Source organism: Cyclopterus lumpus, chromosome 21 (genome assembly GCF_009769545.1).
Source record: "Cyclopterus lumpus isolate fCycLum1 chromosome 21, fCycLum1.pri, whole genome shotgun sequence".
In the NCBI taxonomy this organism is placed as follows: Eukaryota; Metazoa; Chordata; class Actinopteri; order Perciformes; family Cyclopteridae; genus Cyclopterus; species Cyclopterus lumpus.
In genome coordinates this window covers 5,628,386-5,645,029 of record NC_046986.1, presented here as the reverse complement: position 1 = coordinate 5,645,029, position 16,644 = coordinate 5,628,386, and the positions used below count along the sequence as shown (strand labels likewise).

Sequence of the window (16,644 nt, the reverse complement as noted above, 5' to 3'; positions counted from 1 at the left end):
ACATAGCACCCGACCCCGATAATTCTCCCTGCGGGTGGTGGGTCCACAGGGTGACTGCTGCTCCATGTTGTTCTTTCGGGCTGAGCCCGACCGGGCCCCATGGGCGAAAGCCCGGCCACCAGACGCTCGCCGACGAGCTCCCCTCCTGGTTCTGGCTCCGGGAGGGTGCCCCGGTTTCCCTTGTCCGGGCAAGGTGGCTACAATCCGTGGGCTGCTTATCATCAGGGTTTGTTGAACCGTTCTTAGTCTGGGCTCTCCCCCGAGACCTGTTTGCCTTGGGAGACCCTACCAGGGGCTGACGCCCCGGACAACATAGCTCCCAGGATCACTGAGCCACTCAAACTCCTCCACCACGTTAAGGTGGCGATTCATAGGAAGATTAAATACAGTTAAATAGAATGTTTGGTGAAACGGTTTATGTGAATGCATCAATCAAATGCTATTTTATTCACAATTCTACCGTATTCCAGTAAATGGTCACGGAGGCGCCGTTAACAAGTGTCTGGGGGAAGAGAACGGAACATGTACCAAGACAAAGAGAGGCACGTATTCCCCTGAGCAGTTGGTGGGACCAGGATGAAGGCTAAAACCAGTTCATGTTGGACTTTCCCTTCAACAGATGGGACTCCAGCTCGTGCTAAGCTGTGACAGCTCCATTCACGAGAGGAGTTATTGTAACAGTTTTTTAACGGAGCAAACGCTGGTAGTGGTATTATGGTATTATATAAGTGGGATGCGGTTCAAATATGATTTTCACATGTCCTGACTATTCTGCATTTGTAGGAAAAAGTGATTCAGTTGAAGCCTCTGAAGTGTTTTATTATTTTGGATTTTCAGCGCCAACACCAGGAAATGTACACGGCTTTAAATACATTTTTGACAGAGCGCATTATAAACGTGACTTGAAACATGAAGCCATCATCTAAGAAAGATCAATATTAAGCTTAAAGGCAAATCATCCATATAGGGATTAGTGTTATATATGCAATCTGGATGATGAAAATTGGAGAAAGAAATCAATCGCTCCGATATATTTTACAATTCTGTAATCGTGCACAAAGAAAGCCCCAACTCCTGTTTCACACCATCGTATAACGTAAATCCCAAAGGATCTAGTGACCGCTGGTCCCTCTTGTACCTTGTATGCCTTCATGAGCTCCAGTGGGTCCACCTTGGGCCCCTCCAGTGAGTCCTGGTTCTGGAGTAGCGACCGCACCGTCTCCTCCATGCTGCGTTCAAGAAGAACTCAGGGTAAGTTTCATCGTGCTAGAGAATCTAATGTCGGGGTTCACATTTTAAAACCATTCAAAAGGCTCAATCAATAATCCTTCTTATACTGCATGTTCACGCACGCATTAGATGCATTTTGAGCGTTTCTAAGATTATCACAGCTGAAGATATATTCATATTTAAATTGATATCAATATTTTTACATGTGGGGATACATCTTTCTTTACATTTGGGTCACTGCCTTCGTGTAATAACTTATGACAGAGCGCACACTGAATAGTGAAATGAACAATGTCTGCAGCTTGGTGAGTACAGTAATGGAAGCAAAGTAATTGGATGCAAAGGTATAGAAATGAAGGAGTGCGAAGCCGATACACCAGTTAATGGAAGTTATCATGTTCAGGGGACATTTCTCTTTTGAAGAACAGCATTTCACCATTTGCAATGACTGCATAGGTCGCCCTGTTAAAGCTGCAATTAAATTCATGTGATGCCGCGTTGTACTATTTATACTTTCACAGGCAGACGAACAAGAAAGAATAGAGTTCAGCTGCTTGGTATTTTTAATTAATTCCCTGAAACCAACATGTTTTCTGCATTCTGCCTTCAGAAGCATCGCATAACACATAAAACACGGAGCCCAATATTCACAATCCTTTTAGCTTTTGGTCTCTTACTCTTGAGCTAAGTGTGTTATCTTTACTCGCTTCAGTGTGGTCACTAGCTAATCCCTAGCTAGTCACTAGCTAATCCCTAGCTAGTCACTAGCTAGCCACTAGCTAGTGACTAGCTAATCCCTAGCTAGTCACTAGTTAGCCACTAGCTAGTGACTAGCTAGTCCCGAGCATTGTCCGTCTGCTGTTTGGTGCGGGGCAGAAACAGTATGGTGGGTTTCATGTACAGACGCTTCTTGATGAAAGGGAATGGAAACAGTAAAGTTACGGTTAAGTTTATAGCACTACAACACTCGCTAAAGCTGAGGAAAGTGACCTCTTTGCACATAGTTATCGATCCATTGTTAACATAACGAACAAAAAAAAGCTTTCATGTTTGATTTCAGGTATTATCTGGCCAAAATGAAATGTGCAAATGTTCTATACCATGCCTGAAAATGTGTATTGTGAATGGTTTTCTTATTTCATATTAAGCTGTTGTGTGGAAAGTCACGTTGTTCTTAGACAAATAATACCGTCACATATTAATAAGGCTTCGAAAAACATACAACTTCCGCTGGCATTTGCAGAAATGGCTTCCCACCGCAGCGTCGTCTTGCCTTGTGGTTTTGTGATTGTTTTCCCTCTGAGCTGTGTATGCTTGATAGACTACAAACCATGTTCCACACAGTGTTGTACGCAGTGACATTTTGCTCTGTCACTTCCAGAGCAGCAGCCCCCCCCCCCCACCCCCCCAAATGCATGATGCATGTGGCGCAGTCTTTAGCACTAGCGGCCGACTGTGAGCACACCATTGGCATTCCTGTCCCGAGTCACAGCCACTAACGTGAAACAAACCCGGATAGAATTAAACCAGCGGGTGAAGAGGTCACAAGTCCGTCAAACTGAATCAGATGCACACGCCCTCTGTAACCCCCCCCCCCCCCCCCCCTCCCCCCATACTCTGTGACAAAGGTCCAATCTACAGCATCTACTCCACCGATAAGAGCGTATAAGAGTTAACACATCTTCCTGTATATGTGTGAATAAATATGATACTAAATCTGACGTTGCACAGATCTTTTTCCTCTTGTTTTACAGCACCTGAGCCTCAATGTCACTAAATTAAACTGTTATCATTTTAACACTGAGCCGGTCCTCACGCTCGCTCCTCGCGAAGTCGCACAAATCTACCTGACTCCATTTAACAGTCATGTTATTCTCAGCAATATTTCATTCGATGCCTCTATTTTTTCCCCTAATCCGCAGTCATTCCCCCCCCACCCCCCCATGCTGCTCTCCCACTGACTCTCACCGGCGCCGATCATTCGAAATGAGGCTAACCACACGGGTCCTCGGCTTCCTCGGCTCAGGCTTAGACATTATTTTGTGTTTGTGATTGGGCACTGAAGGGAAAGTGGGTCTCTTGGTCTCCCCGTGGACCATGTGGGGAATAATGTGCAGCCGAGTGCTCTCAGAAAAGGGGAAAAACAAGCTCCCGTCCCGTCCGGGTCTAACTCTAACCTAACGAGGCCTCGTACTCTCCTCGCCGCCCCAGACCGCCGTCTAGCAGGAGAGATGTCTGAGGGCTGATTGTCCCTGTGTGGTCGACCTCCTTCCAGAAGTGCTGCTGAATGAACGCTGAATGGTGCTTTTTCACAAACACACAGTTCATACTACCTGGTTTTGCTTCTGTTTGCACTGAATAAACCGGTAAAGCATAAAAGCTAAGCATTATTTTGGTTCATACCATTCCAGTTTTCCTTTAAATATGGAATATCTACCCATCTGTCATGCATTATAAAGCATACGCAGTACACATCCTGCATGTATACTCTATACACATGTCGACACACATGTGCACCCATGCATGTGTTTACAGGATGTATATGATTTATAGATATGTGTCTCAAATGGAAATGACCACTTCCTTCTCACCAGAGTGGTTTCTGCTGCTTTATTGAAAAATGTCAACTTTATTTGCATATATTTAAATATCTTTACAGACATATTTAGTCACCTTGTCAACAAAAGGATAATTTGGTTTTACTAATCCAGCTGTCACTGAATCCCACTGCATGTATTTAATACAGTTCTCATGAAATCCATCTGTAAATGTAATTAATTAATTCCTATTTTCTAACATTAAGGGAAAAAGTCTCTATATTTACGTGATGAATGAGTCAATTCGCTTATTGTTTGGTATTCCGTCCTTTTATCCATTTTCTACGCCCACTTATTGCTAAACAAGGTCTTAATAATCAGAAAAAATTTACTTTTTAAACACAAACATCTTAACAAATTTAACAATCTTTACCTTGTGCAGAACTGGTTGAACGGTTTGAGTGAACTATGAAATACCAAGACAGCAAACATTATTACTCCTTTCAACCAGATCCACTCCTTCCATTCTTGCCTTCAAAATAAAAGCCTTACAATATTTACAATCCTGTATTTCATCTTGTTTATTCGCCTCTCCACCCCCAATATATATATATATATATATATATGTGTGTGTGTGTATAAAGACAATGTGCTGTGTTTAATATATACAAAGAGATGAGTTTTTTTACAAAAAATAGTGAGCCAACTAAATTACTGTCACACAATTTGGTGTTTGTTGTGAGTCTAAATTAAAATAATTAAAATTGAAACCACCCAGATTTTGTCATGTGGAAAATATCTAAAAACTTTTTAAAAAGATTTTAGTGATGAAGTTGTTCCGTAAATAAAATATTAGACACAAAAGATCCTCCAGAGCTTCACCAGAACTACTTCAGGGTTCTCAGAGGCCACTGTTAAAAGAAATATCACCAGCAAATGTCATCGGAGCACACGAGATCCATTTAGTCTAGTATGTTACAAGAATCTAGAAATACTTTTAACTTTGTCTCTGATATCTAAAGTTCCCGCGGCAACACATTTCCGTGATGTTAAATATGACTTTTAGCCGTGTAGCTATCTAATTTTAGCAAAAAAAATGTAAATTAATTATGAAAAAAAAACAACTAATCCTCTTTCATCCATCAACTTGACCTCAACTTTTCCAAACAAGGTGGAGGGAGAAGCAAATACGCCACGGCCACGCCCACGTAGGAGACAGGAAGTGGATACCTTTTCAAATAATAGACGATAAGACTATGGACAACAGGACAAATCTTGTTTCACCTTGAGAAAAAAAGAAGCCCTTGTTCGTCCAGCGATCCTCTTGAGCTCCATAACAGCTTCTTCTCTGAACCAATTTATTTTGTAATGCTCCAGCAGCATCATCAAACTCAATCAGGTTCACTTTGTCCCGTAACTTCCCTTAAAAGGAACGTATTCATTTTGCTCCATCCATCTTTAAAAAGCCAGCTTTTTAAAAAGTTAAACCTCTTCAAGTTTAAGTTTAAAGTTAATACTGGATTATATGTGAAAGTTTAGGTGCAACAGAAGAAAAAAAACTGACTGATTTAAAAGAGGTTTAAACTAGATACTCTTAAAGTTTGGTGCAACAAAATGATATAAATAAATAAATCGGTTTTTTTTCCATTATAGGTCGTGCTCTACAGCCGTCTGAAACTTCCCCAGCAAGGAGAGAAAAAACAAGCCTAACTTTGCTAAATGTTAGTGGTTCAGATCCGCATGGCGGGGCTGAATGAACAGTCACAAATCATCGGGCCTCATCTCACGGCATCGAACTTGCATCTCGAGGAGCCGTCAGCAGCCTAAACAGTTGGTGGACGTACAACTCGGTTCATATTTATCTTAATGGCATGCCGGGAGGGGAGATCAATAAGTGGTCGCCTCTCACTGCGGTAGGTTTGACACTTTATATCCGTGTCGGCCACCGTAATAAAACTGAGCGTATAATTTCAATCAAAGACCATTTCTGTGCACGAAGCGGGCTCTCAAGTTAATGAAACTGTTGGGATGTCGCCGCCGGAGTCCGGCAGTTCATCACGTTTGGTGTTTGATGCCTTTGACGGATGTCGTGCCGTGCATTTTGTTATAACTTTAAACTTTATGAACGCATCGTTCCTCACACAGGTGGTCGAAGGCAACGACATCTCTCACTTTTCATTAAATAAGCGATGAACTGTGAAAACATCTTATTTGGACATTTTACAATCTACATTATTACCACATTTAAAAAAAAGCTAGATTTAGAAGACTAACTGGGACCTGGATATATATCCATCGACTCTTGTTTTTGAAGTTTTATTGTGTGTAGTCATCGATTATCTTGTCTTTGTTAGTTCGGTCATACGGACTCACAGTACATGAAATCATTAAATCCGTATCTGAAGTACCTCTGTGTCTCTACCTGAAACTAAATGGATAGTTCTCAGTCCAGTTCTGAAACATCTCTTTTTTTCTTCATAAATCAGCTATTTTCTCCAACCCGTGAAATGAATGTTCGAGCATTCGTTTGCATGGAAACGTTATAATGCAAAACCCTCGCCCTAACTTTTGACAACTACTCACACTCAGGACATTTAGAGTAAACACTTGTCTTTGGATTGTGGGAGGAAGCCGGAGAACCCGGAGAACGCCCACGCTGACATGGAGGAACATGCAAACAGAGGGTGTCTGTTAGCTGTGAGGCGACTTATTTTGGACTCTTGGAGGACAGTTTATTCCTTTTTCCTTGTCAAAACCTTTGCGCCTACGTTACCCAAAATGCAACTCTAGTACTTTGGTGCGTTATGTCTTTCTATCTACACAACGCTGTAGTCTTCAGCCCCTTGTACACCTGGAGCCCCACAAAGCTTTAGATTAACGTTCACATAGTTCACACTCTGATTTTTGAGTTCCCCTTTAAAGATCTCAAATGTTGTCATCGGTGTTTGCCTCCACATCCACGTGGTAGAGTGTGTTTCAGTGCGCTACCTGGAGAAGTGCTGCTGCAGTGACACCATCTGCTGAGACGGAGCCCTCTTCCTTCTCTCTCTCTCTCTTCTCTCTCTTCTCTCTCTCTCTCCACGCCCAGATGTTTGTTCTCCGGCTGGGGATTATTATTATGAATCAGTCTTGGTGGCGTAGCTGCAGGGAAGAGAAGTAAACACGGCACATTTGTTGTTAATCTGCATATCATAATCCCACTGCAGATTTCACAGATACCGACGGTACATCTGTTCACTTTATATTTATATATTTATTTATATAAATATAAATACTCATCACCTCACACACTGTAGTTTTGAATTAGTGTCGACATACGTGTTTTTCCCCACTACTGACAGGTCCCCACTGACATTTAAACATGGCCATGAGGTAAACTGTCATTTTGGAACCAACTATCTATCTATCTATATATATATATATATATATATATATATATATATATCTATATATATATATATATATATATATATATATATATATATATATATATATACTTGCTTTGCATCAACTTGATAGGATTTTTACGTTGTGTGTCACTCTGTCAGAGGATATGAAGAGACCAGCAGAATCAAGCTGCGGAGCAAACCTTTAGCCACAGGTGTGTGTGTGTGTGTGTGTGTGTGTGTGTGTGTGTGTGTGTGTGACTCGGTGACTCGGTTCACTCCACCGTGCAGGAAGGAAATAATTACTGGTATTGTACTTTAAATCGATTCTTTTTCATTTGCAGATTCACATTATGATGAATGAATAATGTGTGCGATTTCAATATTGTTCAGCCAGAATTACAGTAACTATCACTGCAGCGAACAGCGTCCTAGGAAGCAATGCGAGTGAATGGAATGGATCAAACGAAATGCAAAACACAGCCATCTTTCATGCTATTATTTACACGTGTGTGTTGTTCCTGCTACACGCACACGCACACACACATACACACACACACACACACGCACACACACACACACACACACACATCAGAGTCGGATTTTCCCTCGTTTGACTGTCCTTCAACCCAGAAGAGCAGAAGGGTCTGCACTTAAAATAAGTATTTTCAGGAAAAAGGAAGGACACAACTAATCAATCAAACACATTCATGTAGAAAATAAAAATAGAAATGTATTAGATTAGATTTTAAGATCCGAGAGGGGCTTGACAGAAGTCAGACTTAAGATCACTTGGAGAGTCTGTCCCGATTCGTGCAAAGATAACCTTTGTTTATTTAATTTTATTATAACTAATATTGTTTAATACAGGTATGTCGACACTCATTCAAAACTAATATAGTTTAAATGTGAATCAGCACTGCCATCTAGTGATGTTGGCAGATTACTACCAGGATGCCTGCACAGTTTCAACATAAATCACCGGTTGTCCTGCTTTGAACCCAAAGAGGTTGAGATGCAGTCAGAGAGCTGTTGTTTTTTTAATCTCATTGTCTCGTGGAGTAGCTAAAGCCTTTATATTTGGTTGTTTTTTTACATCAGAAATTGCACGTTGCTCCTGTTATAGTTTCCGCAGCACACGAAGAGGCATTTTACTTCATTTTGCATCGTCACAGCATGAAAAAAGGACGGAGGGGAAATTTACTAATCATAATGATTTATATTCTCAGCTTCAGGCTCAGCGTACATTTGGGCTCACTGTGTTTGTTTTCTGGGACTCTTAATGAAACGGAGTTATGACATTTCAGTTAGAAGTTACACCTGTTTTAGTCCACACAGCAGAAGTAGCAGCAGTGATTTATTTCAGTCCCTATTAACAATTTTCCTAAAAAGAATGCACATATAAATAAATAACAATCAGGCAATAACTTAAAGGGGAAACCAAACAGTTGTAGACTAAAGCTTTAGCTTATTTATCCCCCTTTCAAATCTAGGCTTCCACTTATTATAAATCTAGTTACGAATACATTCTTGAATATTTGTCATATTGCATATTTCCTATTCCCCTAAATCATTAATTCCCTCATTTCAAATAACCTCTGATCAGGGAATATCATGCAAGTTCATAAATATTGTGCTGGCGTGTCACTACGCTCTCTTCTGGAGCAATAGAATTGGATTAGTTTGGGTTTTGTGTGCGTTTAACATTCATAGAGAATATATAGTGAGTTCTGATTTAAGATATCTTTGGCTTTGTATAATATTGCAACCGGCTTTGGAGAGATTTTTATTTTTATTCATGTAACGCTCAAGCCACAACTTTTTAAGTGTGTTGTCCCGATAGTTGGCCAGTAGATGGAGTTCTTCATCCATTCTCGTCACTGTATCCCACCTCCTATATGTGTGTGTGTGTGTGTGTGTGTGTGTGTGTGCGTGTGTGTGTGTGTTCTCCTTCCAGCCACACGGTAACCAAGGAGACGGGAGAAGACAGGTTACACCTCAAAGGTGTTGCTTTATTTTTCTCAGTCACAAGAACAAGCCAAACAAATCCCAAGTCAGAATGTACAAATAAAAAATAAATAAAAAAAAGTCTACTGACAAACGATTTTCCCTCAAAGACGTATTTTTCTCAGGAAAGAAAATAATTTTGTACGGTGAAAGAGCGCGTGTGCCTCATTTTAAATAGCAGATATCTCATTAAGATGAATGAAAGCCCTCAAATATACCCATGGTGACGTCGTCTCTATGGCTCAACGTACGAGAATGTCAAGACATTCATAACGTAGACGCACAATAACTACAACATGTGCCACCGAGGGAGTCCATTCTTACACTTCATCCTCTATGTATAGACAGCGAGAAGCCGTTCTTTGGGACGAGATCTCAAACCAGTGTACTAATTTAACAATTAGCAACAGAGGTCCGTTTTGTTTTCAACAGAGGGCGGTTTTCCTCATTCATACATCTCAATAAAGGCTGTAGGCTGTGAATCAGATAATGGATAAAGAGTATTCAGATAAGAAGACGACTTAGTTCTATAAAAAACATGCAATGATGGGCATACATACAGTATATTAATGTGTAACAATGCGTGTTAGTTAGTAGTGTGGCAACAAATGCAATATTTCCCTGAATAGAAGTCCAAAGTAGGACAAAAAGGGAAATGTAGGCCTTCCTCAAAAATGAATTACAGGCTACTTTCAACATCTCGATATATAGATGGCAGAGAAAAGATCAAAGTACAGTAACCTGAGAAGAACACCCTCGGCCCTCTGATAACACACAATAAAATAACGTTTAAAACACAAGAAAACTGAGAAACGGATTCTCCAGCTTGGCAATGCATACGCAGCATTAATAAACACGCTGCGAACCACAAGCAGATACGTTTGATGGCACCCCACCAGTTACTGTGACGTGAACACGTCTGCAAAGCCAACGCTAGGGCAAGTACATCCAATAATACTTGAAGTCAGTGATGAATATAATTCTCTGAATTATCACTATCAGGGACCCCTTTTCACATTGTCTTTAGAGGAAAATTCTAAAAATTATTCTAAAATAATGCAAAGCTAAGCATCTGTAGAACATGTTGTCCCACATTCGTTCAACACACACACACACACACACACACACACACACACACACACACAGGAGTGTAAAAACAATTTGTGAATTTAAGGGTGGAATTAAATGCCGTTTCTGATTTCTCGATGAATATATAGCTTGATGCAGCTATCGTGCACGACTTCCTGAAGTTGCAACGTTTGGTACCACTAGTTTGGTACTAAAACTGGATGTGGCGTCATGTTCTTGAGCTTCTTTTTTTTGAAGTGTGCTGGTAGGTGTGTTTCCTCCCTCCCGCCCACAGTCCTTATGCTAAGCTAGGCTAACAGAAGAAATGTGATAGGTATCCCATCTTCTCCTCTCATTCGGGGGAAGACAGCCAATAACAATCATACCTTTTTGAAGAGAGGTTCTTCTATACTTAGACATTCAGAATTATTCACAAGTCATAAATAGGTGGGGGGGGGGGGGGGGACATGCAATCAGCTACAGATTAGACTAGAAGGGCACTTGGGGAGCGCAAGCAAACCCGGTTCACAAAAAGAAAGAATACATGTGTGTGTATCCGGCCTGTGATTCAGAAACCGCTCCAGAATTTAATGGGCTCCTTCATGGCCCATGCAAGACCCCATTCTGTCGTGAAAATCAGGCCAGTAGTTGTATCCTAATCCTGCCGACAAACATAACCTCCTTGGCGGAGGATATAATAAATGTTCTGGCTAAAACAGCAGCAATTTATCATCTTAAAACATTTCAAATAATTAATTTGTAGCTTCATAGCTATTTTGCATTGCTGTGTTCAGAAAGGTGTCTTCCATGAGATGACCTTATTCAGTCCACATTGGAGCCTTTGTTGCAGCCCTGCTAACATTAGTGTTTCTCTTCATCGGTGTCACAGGGACAAACGGTTAGAAATATGTTGTATGTTTTCATCACAATGGCTGGTGGAAAAGAAGAAAAAACAAGGCTAGAGTGTGTTTACTTCTACCTTTCAGAGAGGAAAGCGCTCCCGTGTAAATAGTGTAATTACACGTCTTCCTTTTGGATGGGTGGGAGGGTAAATTGGTGCAATCAAGGCTGCGGCTCAGCCTCTGGCATTGATGTTGGAATGAATTAGGACAGGACCTCGCTGAGATTTTGCCCCCTGGGTATCTAATGAATACATACTTCTCCCCCAAAATCACATCCTGCTGATAAACTGGCGAGCCAGTGTTGTGAGTTTACAACTCACACTGGGAAAATGAGCAGGAGATGTAGCTTTCACAAGGAACTGTAGGTACTTTTACACGTTGAAACATTAAGCTCAGGATGTTCCCACAGACCACTGAACAGCTAGAGACTCTTTCCGTCTATGTACTTGCCGATGCCCTGCTTGCTACCTGTTTGTTTTTCACTGTGGTCCCCACTGTATTTATGTCTGGAATGTAAAAGCAAGACTAAGAATCTACCGCCATGCTCGCAGCTCTGTGAGGCTTATGCATGATGCATACTGCTGCAGCTGTATTCAGTGCAAAAATTGTTTTAAAAAAAGTTGTTATTTAGCATAATATTTGCTTTAACCCAAAGATTAAACCTACAGGAGACCTCATCCCTATTTATTAACTTCAAACTGAACATAAATGTGTACCAAATGTATACAGATATTTCAGTAACAACCAAAAAGTCAACCTTCCCTTGGCACCAGTGGAAAAGTCATTAAGACAGTGAACTATTGACGTATAAAGTTTGATGCCAATCCACAGATGTTGAGATGTTTCACTGAATAAGTGTGAATATCGTCAGGGCATCACACAAATTATTTTTCCTCCATTTTGCCTGAATTATTTGTAGCAAATAAGATATGTCACTTTACAAACATCAGCCTTATCGTGGCACTAGAGGAAATGTCAGGGATCACAGAAGTTAGTCGGCTTCATCCTCTGGGGACCAAGAGAAGAGCGTCTTTAGAAAATGTCCTGGACTAAAAAAGTGGCTGAAAGGACACGTTCAATATTACAATAAAGCATTAAAAGCATTAAAACACACACATAAACTACAATACCTACAATAACTTGTCAATTAATTTGTGACAGAGTATTTAGAGACTAAAATAACAGAAAAGACATCAAATAATATGAACTAAAAAATAATGTTTCAGCTGAAATTACTAATATCATGAGGTGATAGACTTGACAGTGTTTTTCACAAGCAAACCCCCCCCCCCTTCCCCGCTACTCCTGTCGCTTGTATCCGATGGAGAAATACTGAAATAGTCCAAAAAACAGACCAATATGAACAAAATAAGTATATCATAAACTAATTAATGATGTCATTAGCATATCCATTTAATTCAGTTCAGCATTTGAGAGGGTTTTAAATTATCTCTTAAACATGGAAATATTATGCATCCTTCTCTCCTTTCATTCCACAAATAGTCCTTGGATGAGATATTTTAAGCACAAGGCTATTTTTTATGCGTCCTTCATGTTGGAAAGGTTCTAAGTCACTGTAGTGATGTTACCATTCTGTCGTTCCCAGTCTCTTATCTGGTTCCACAGCAAGTCTTTATGGGACCGTCAAGTCTGATCTTTGATGAAGAGCTATTTATTACAGATGTATTTCTTTAATTTGATATACTTTTAATATCTTATAGTGTATTTATTCCGCTCTTTCTCATGTCCACCCTGTCATTAAGACTTAAACCGGTCAAGTCTAATATGGAAAGTTTTGGATTTGATTTATGAGTAGATGATGTTTCATGCTGGTCTTTTTTTTTTAATGCCACAAAATAGCAACATTTCATATTTTTACACAATTGTTTTCTCGTTATTTTTGGCCCTAAAACATTCCTTTGAATCTAAACTTGCGCCAGTCAAAAATGTTTCTTCTCATCATAAATACAAGAAAGTAGTCCGTCAGAGTGGCAAAACACACACATAATTATCATCCTGCAGCTCTAATTTAGCTCACTGCTTTGGTTTTATAGTCCACAGATATACAACTGGTACAGTTAGAGACTAGCTAGTGAATATAGTGGAGCATTTAGCAGCGAAAGAGACATATATTTAGAGACTAGCTAGTGAATATAGTGGAGCATTTAGCAGTTAAAGAGACAGATATTTAGAGACTAGCTAGTGAATATAGTGGAGCATTTAGCAGTGAAAGAGACAGATAGTTAGAGACTAGCTAGTGAATATAGTGGAGCATTTAGCAGGGAAAGAGACAGATATTTAGAGACTAGCTAGTGAATATAGTGGAGCATTTAGCAGTTAAAGAGACAGATATTTAGAGACTAGCTAGTGAATATAGTGGAGCATTTAGCAGCGAAAGAGACAGATATTTAGAGACTAGCTAGTGAATATAGTGGAGCATTTAGCAGTGAAAGAGACAGATAGTTAGAGACTAGCTAGTGAATATAGTGGAGCATTTAGCAGCGAAAGAGACAGATAGTTAGAGACTAGCTAGTGAATATAGTGGAGCATTTAGCAGTGAAAGAGACAGATAGTTAGAGACTAGCTAGTGAATATAGTGGAGCATTTAGCAGCGAAAGAGACAGATATTTAGAGACTAGCTAGTGAATATAGTGGAGCATTTAGCAGCGAAAGAAACAGATAGTTAGAGACTAGCTAGTGAATATAGTGGAGCATTTAGCAGTGAAAGAGACAGATAGTTAGAGACTAGCTAGTGAATATAGTGGAGCATTTAGCAGTGAAAGAGACAGATAGTTAGAGACTAGCTAGTGAATATAGTGGAGCATTTAGCAGCGAAAGAGACAGATAGTTAGAGACTAGCTAGTGAATATAGTGGAGCATTTAGCAGCGAAAGAGACATATATTTAGAGACTAGCTAGTGAATATAGTGGAGCATTTAGCAGTTAAAGAGACAGATATTTAGAGACTAGCTAGTGAATATAGTGGAGCATTTAGCAGTGAAAGAGACAGATAGTTAGAGACTAGCTAGTGAATATAGTGGAGCATTTAGCAGCGAAAGAGACAGATATTTAGAGACTAGCTAGTGAATATAGTGGAGCATTTAGCAGCGAAAGAGACAGATAGTTAGAGACTAGCTAGTGAATATAGTGGAGCATTTAGCAGCGAAAGAGACAGATAGTTAGAGACTAGCTAGTGAATATAGTGGAGCATTTAGCAGCGAAAGAGACAGATAGTTAGAGACTAGCTAGTGAATATAGTGGAGCATTTAGCAGCGAAAGAGACAGATATTTAGAGACTAGCTAGTGAATATAGTGGAGCATTTAGCAGCGAAAGAGACAGATATTTAGAGACTAGCTAGTGAATATAGTGGAGCATTTAGCAGCGAAAGAAACAGATAGTTAGAGACTAGCTAGTGAATATAGTCGAGCATTTAGCAGGGAAAGAGACAAATAGTTAGAGACTAGCTAGTGAATATAGTGGAGCATTTAGCAGGGAAAGAGACAAATAGTTAGAGACTAGCTAGTGAATATAGTGGAGCATTTAGCAGCGAAAGAGACAGATATTGTTCTACGAGTCGGAGAGCTACAACTAAAAATTAATATAAAATGTGGGAGGACGCTGCAGAACCCGGAGGGAACCCACGCTGACACGGGGAGAACATGCAAACTCCACACAGAAGGACCGCCCAGACCGGGATCCGAACCTCGGGCCCCCTCTGAGGCGACAGTGCTAGCCACTGCACCACCGTGCAGCCCTGCCTTATACATATCAAGGAGAAACGGAGGGGAAATTAAGAGAGGAATAGTGTTCCTGGCCATCATAAAAATGGAAGCACAAAAGCAATGGACTTTTAAAAGGTGCTCAATACGAAACTTGGAGCATATCCATTGCCTCCGGTTGGCTCTCAACCTGGCGGCTCGCAGCTAACAGCGCTACTAGCGTTAGCGGTGCAAACAGCCAACAGCGCCATCACTGCTGATGGCACTGTTGGTCGGGATCAGCTGTAACCGTCGTCTGAATATCGAATAGAGAAGAACAAATATTGATGTTTATTTTTAAAGATGCTCAACCTTCTTCACAAGCAAGTCCAAATGTTTGTCTGCCATTTGGTGTTTGGCGGGTAGCGCACAGTGAGCTAAGGGAGGTTGATATGAGGGGCCCAGACCAGACCGTAAATCTGCACACTTTAACACCAAAACAATAGGCTATTAACCCCTTTTGATTTTCTGAATTCTCCCAATATAGACGATGCTTTTACAATTAAAGTGCATACCTTTTTAACATGTAGACCACATGAACTGCAAACTCTTTATACGAGACATCTATACAAGTGCCTAGTGTACATAATCATCCAGTCCATGTATATCCATTAAGCATTTACAATGAAAAAAAAAGGTCAAATAACTGGTATGTGTTCACATTGCCATTAAAGCTGATTCTGATGTAAATTTGAAAACTATTGATTACTGCTGGTCTAATGGCTTCTCTACAATGGCTTTTGTTTTTTTTAAATAGTGCATTAACCACTACGTACCCATGTTTTCCTGACCAGTGTGTGACTCCAGCAACGGCCCTCACCGTCCAAGCCTTTCTTTAACCTCTAGGCTACCGCTGACCCCTTTTATGCCAGTGCACAATGCCATCATCCAGCCACCCAATCGAATGCATTAGACTATCTGCTTCAATGCACCAAACAGGGAATAGATGCAGCAACAAACAATGGTTATTATCCCCCTTGCCCTGAGCTACTGTGCATCCACTCCTGTTTAAAGGAATTTTATCTCCATCAAGGTCAGGTCAGCCCTGTTGCTACGATAATACTTCTCAGATGTCTCCTTGAATAAAGGCAATCGACTCCTACGTGTCATCATATGTTGAGGAGATAGTTTAGTTCATGGCTCTCGCGGGGAGGCAGGATTATGAGAATATTTGTTCAAACGTTCTGTCATGTCGGTGGAGCAATTACAATAATGTGACAAATCCTGTCAGCTCTTTTGCGCTGAAGATTTTGTGTCGAGCTAACGAGCGCCACGAGGGGGCCGATAACCGATCGGTGAAGCGGTGACCACTGGACGTACTGCTTCCACTGCTGTCGTATAGCGCCACTCCTCCACAAGCAAACGCACCGTAAATCAATCCCCATCAAAAATGCCTCGCAACGGATTTGTGAGATGAAATGTGCACCGCTTCTCGAGACGCTGTGGAACGTCATTCTTAAGCGGAGCTGTGTTTGACATGACGTGACAAGAGAGGGAATATTTTGGACCCCACGCGTTGAACAAATCTGGACCACATTTAGATTCAAGTATGCCATTCAAAGGGCTACAATAAGACATATGTGGCATTGACTGTATCGTCACTAAGTAGGCAAACGTCTATGTCACCTATATCTGACAGTGTAGTGTCGTATCTGACACTTGGACCAGAGTTTTCACTCACTTTTAATACATGACATAAGATTTAAGTCTTAAAGATTCCAAAATTGTCAGCTCACTCATAAAGTTGCCAGTTATG

General features: G+C 40.7%; 1 protein-coding gene across 1 annotated transcript in view; it reads right to left on the bottom strand.

The window, feature by feature from the left end:
* Nucleotides 1-1,228, bottom strand: part of LOC117751015 (nck-associated protein 5-like) — a 35,385-nt gene extending 34,157 nt beyond the window's left edge. Inside the window, exon 1 of the mRNA XM_034562511.1 lies at nt 1,139-1,228. Within this exon, the coding sequence (XP_034418402.1) occupies nt 1,139-1,228 (90 nt within the window). The remainder of the gene's footprint in view (nt 1-1,138) is intronic.
* Between the last annotated feature and the right edge of the window lie 15,416 nt (nt 1,229-16,644).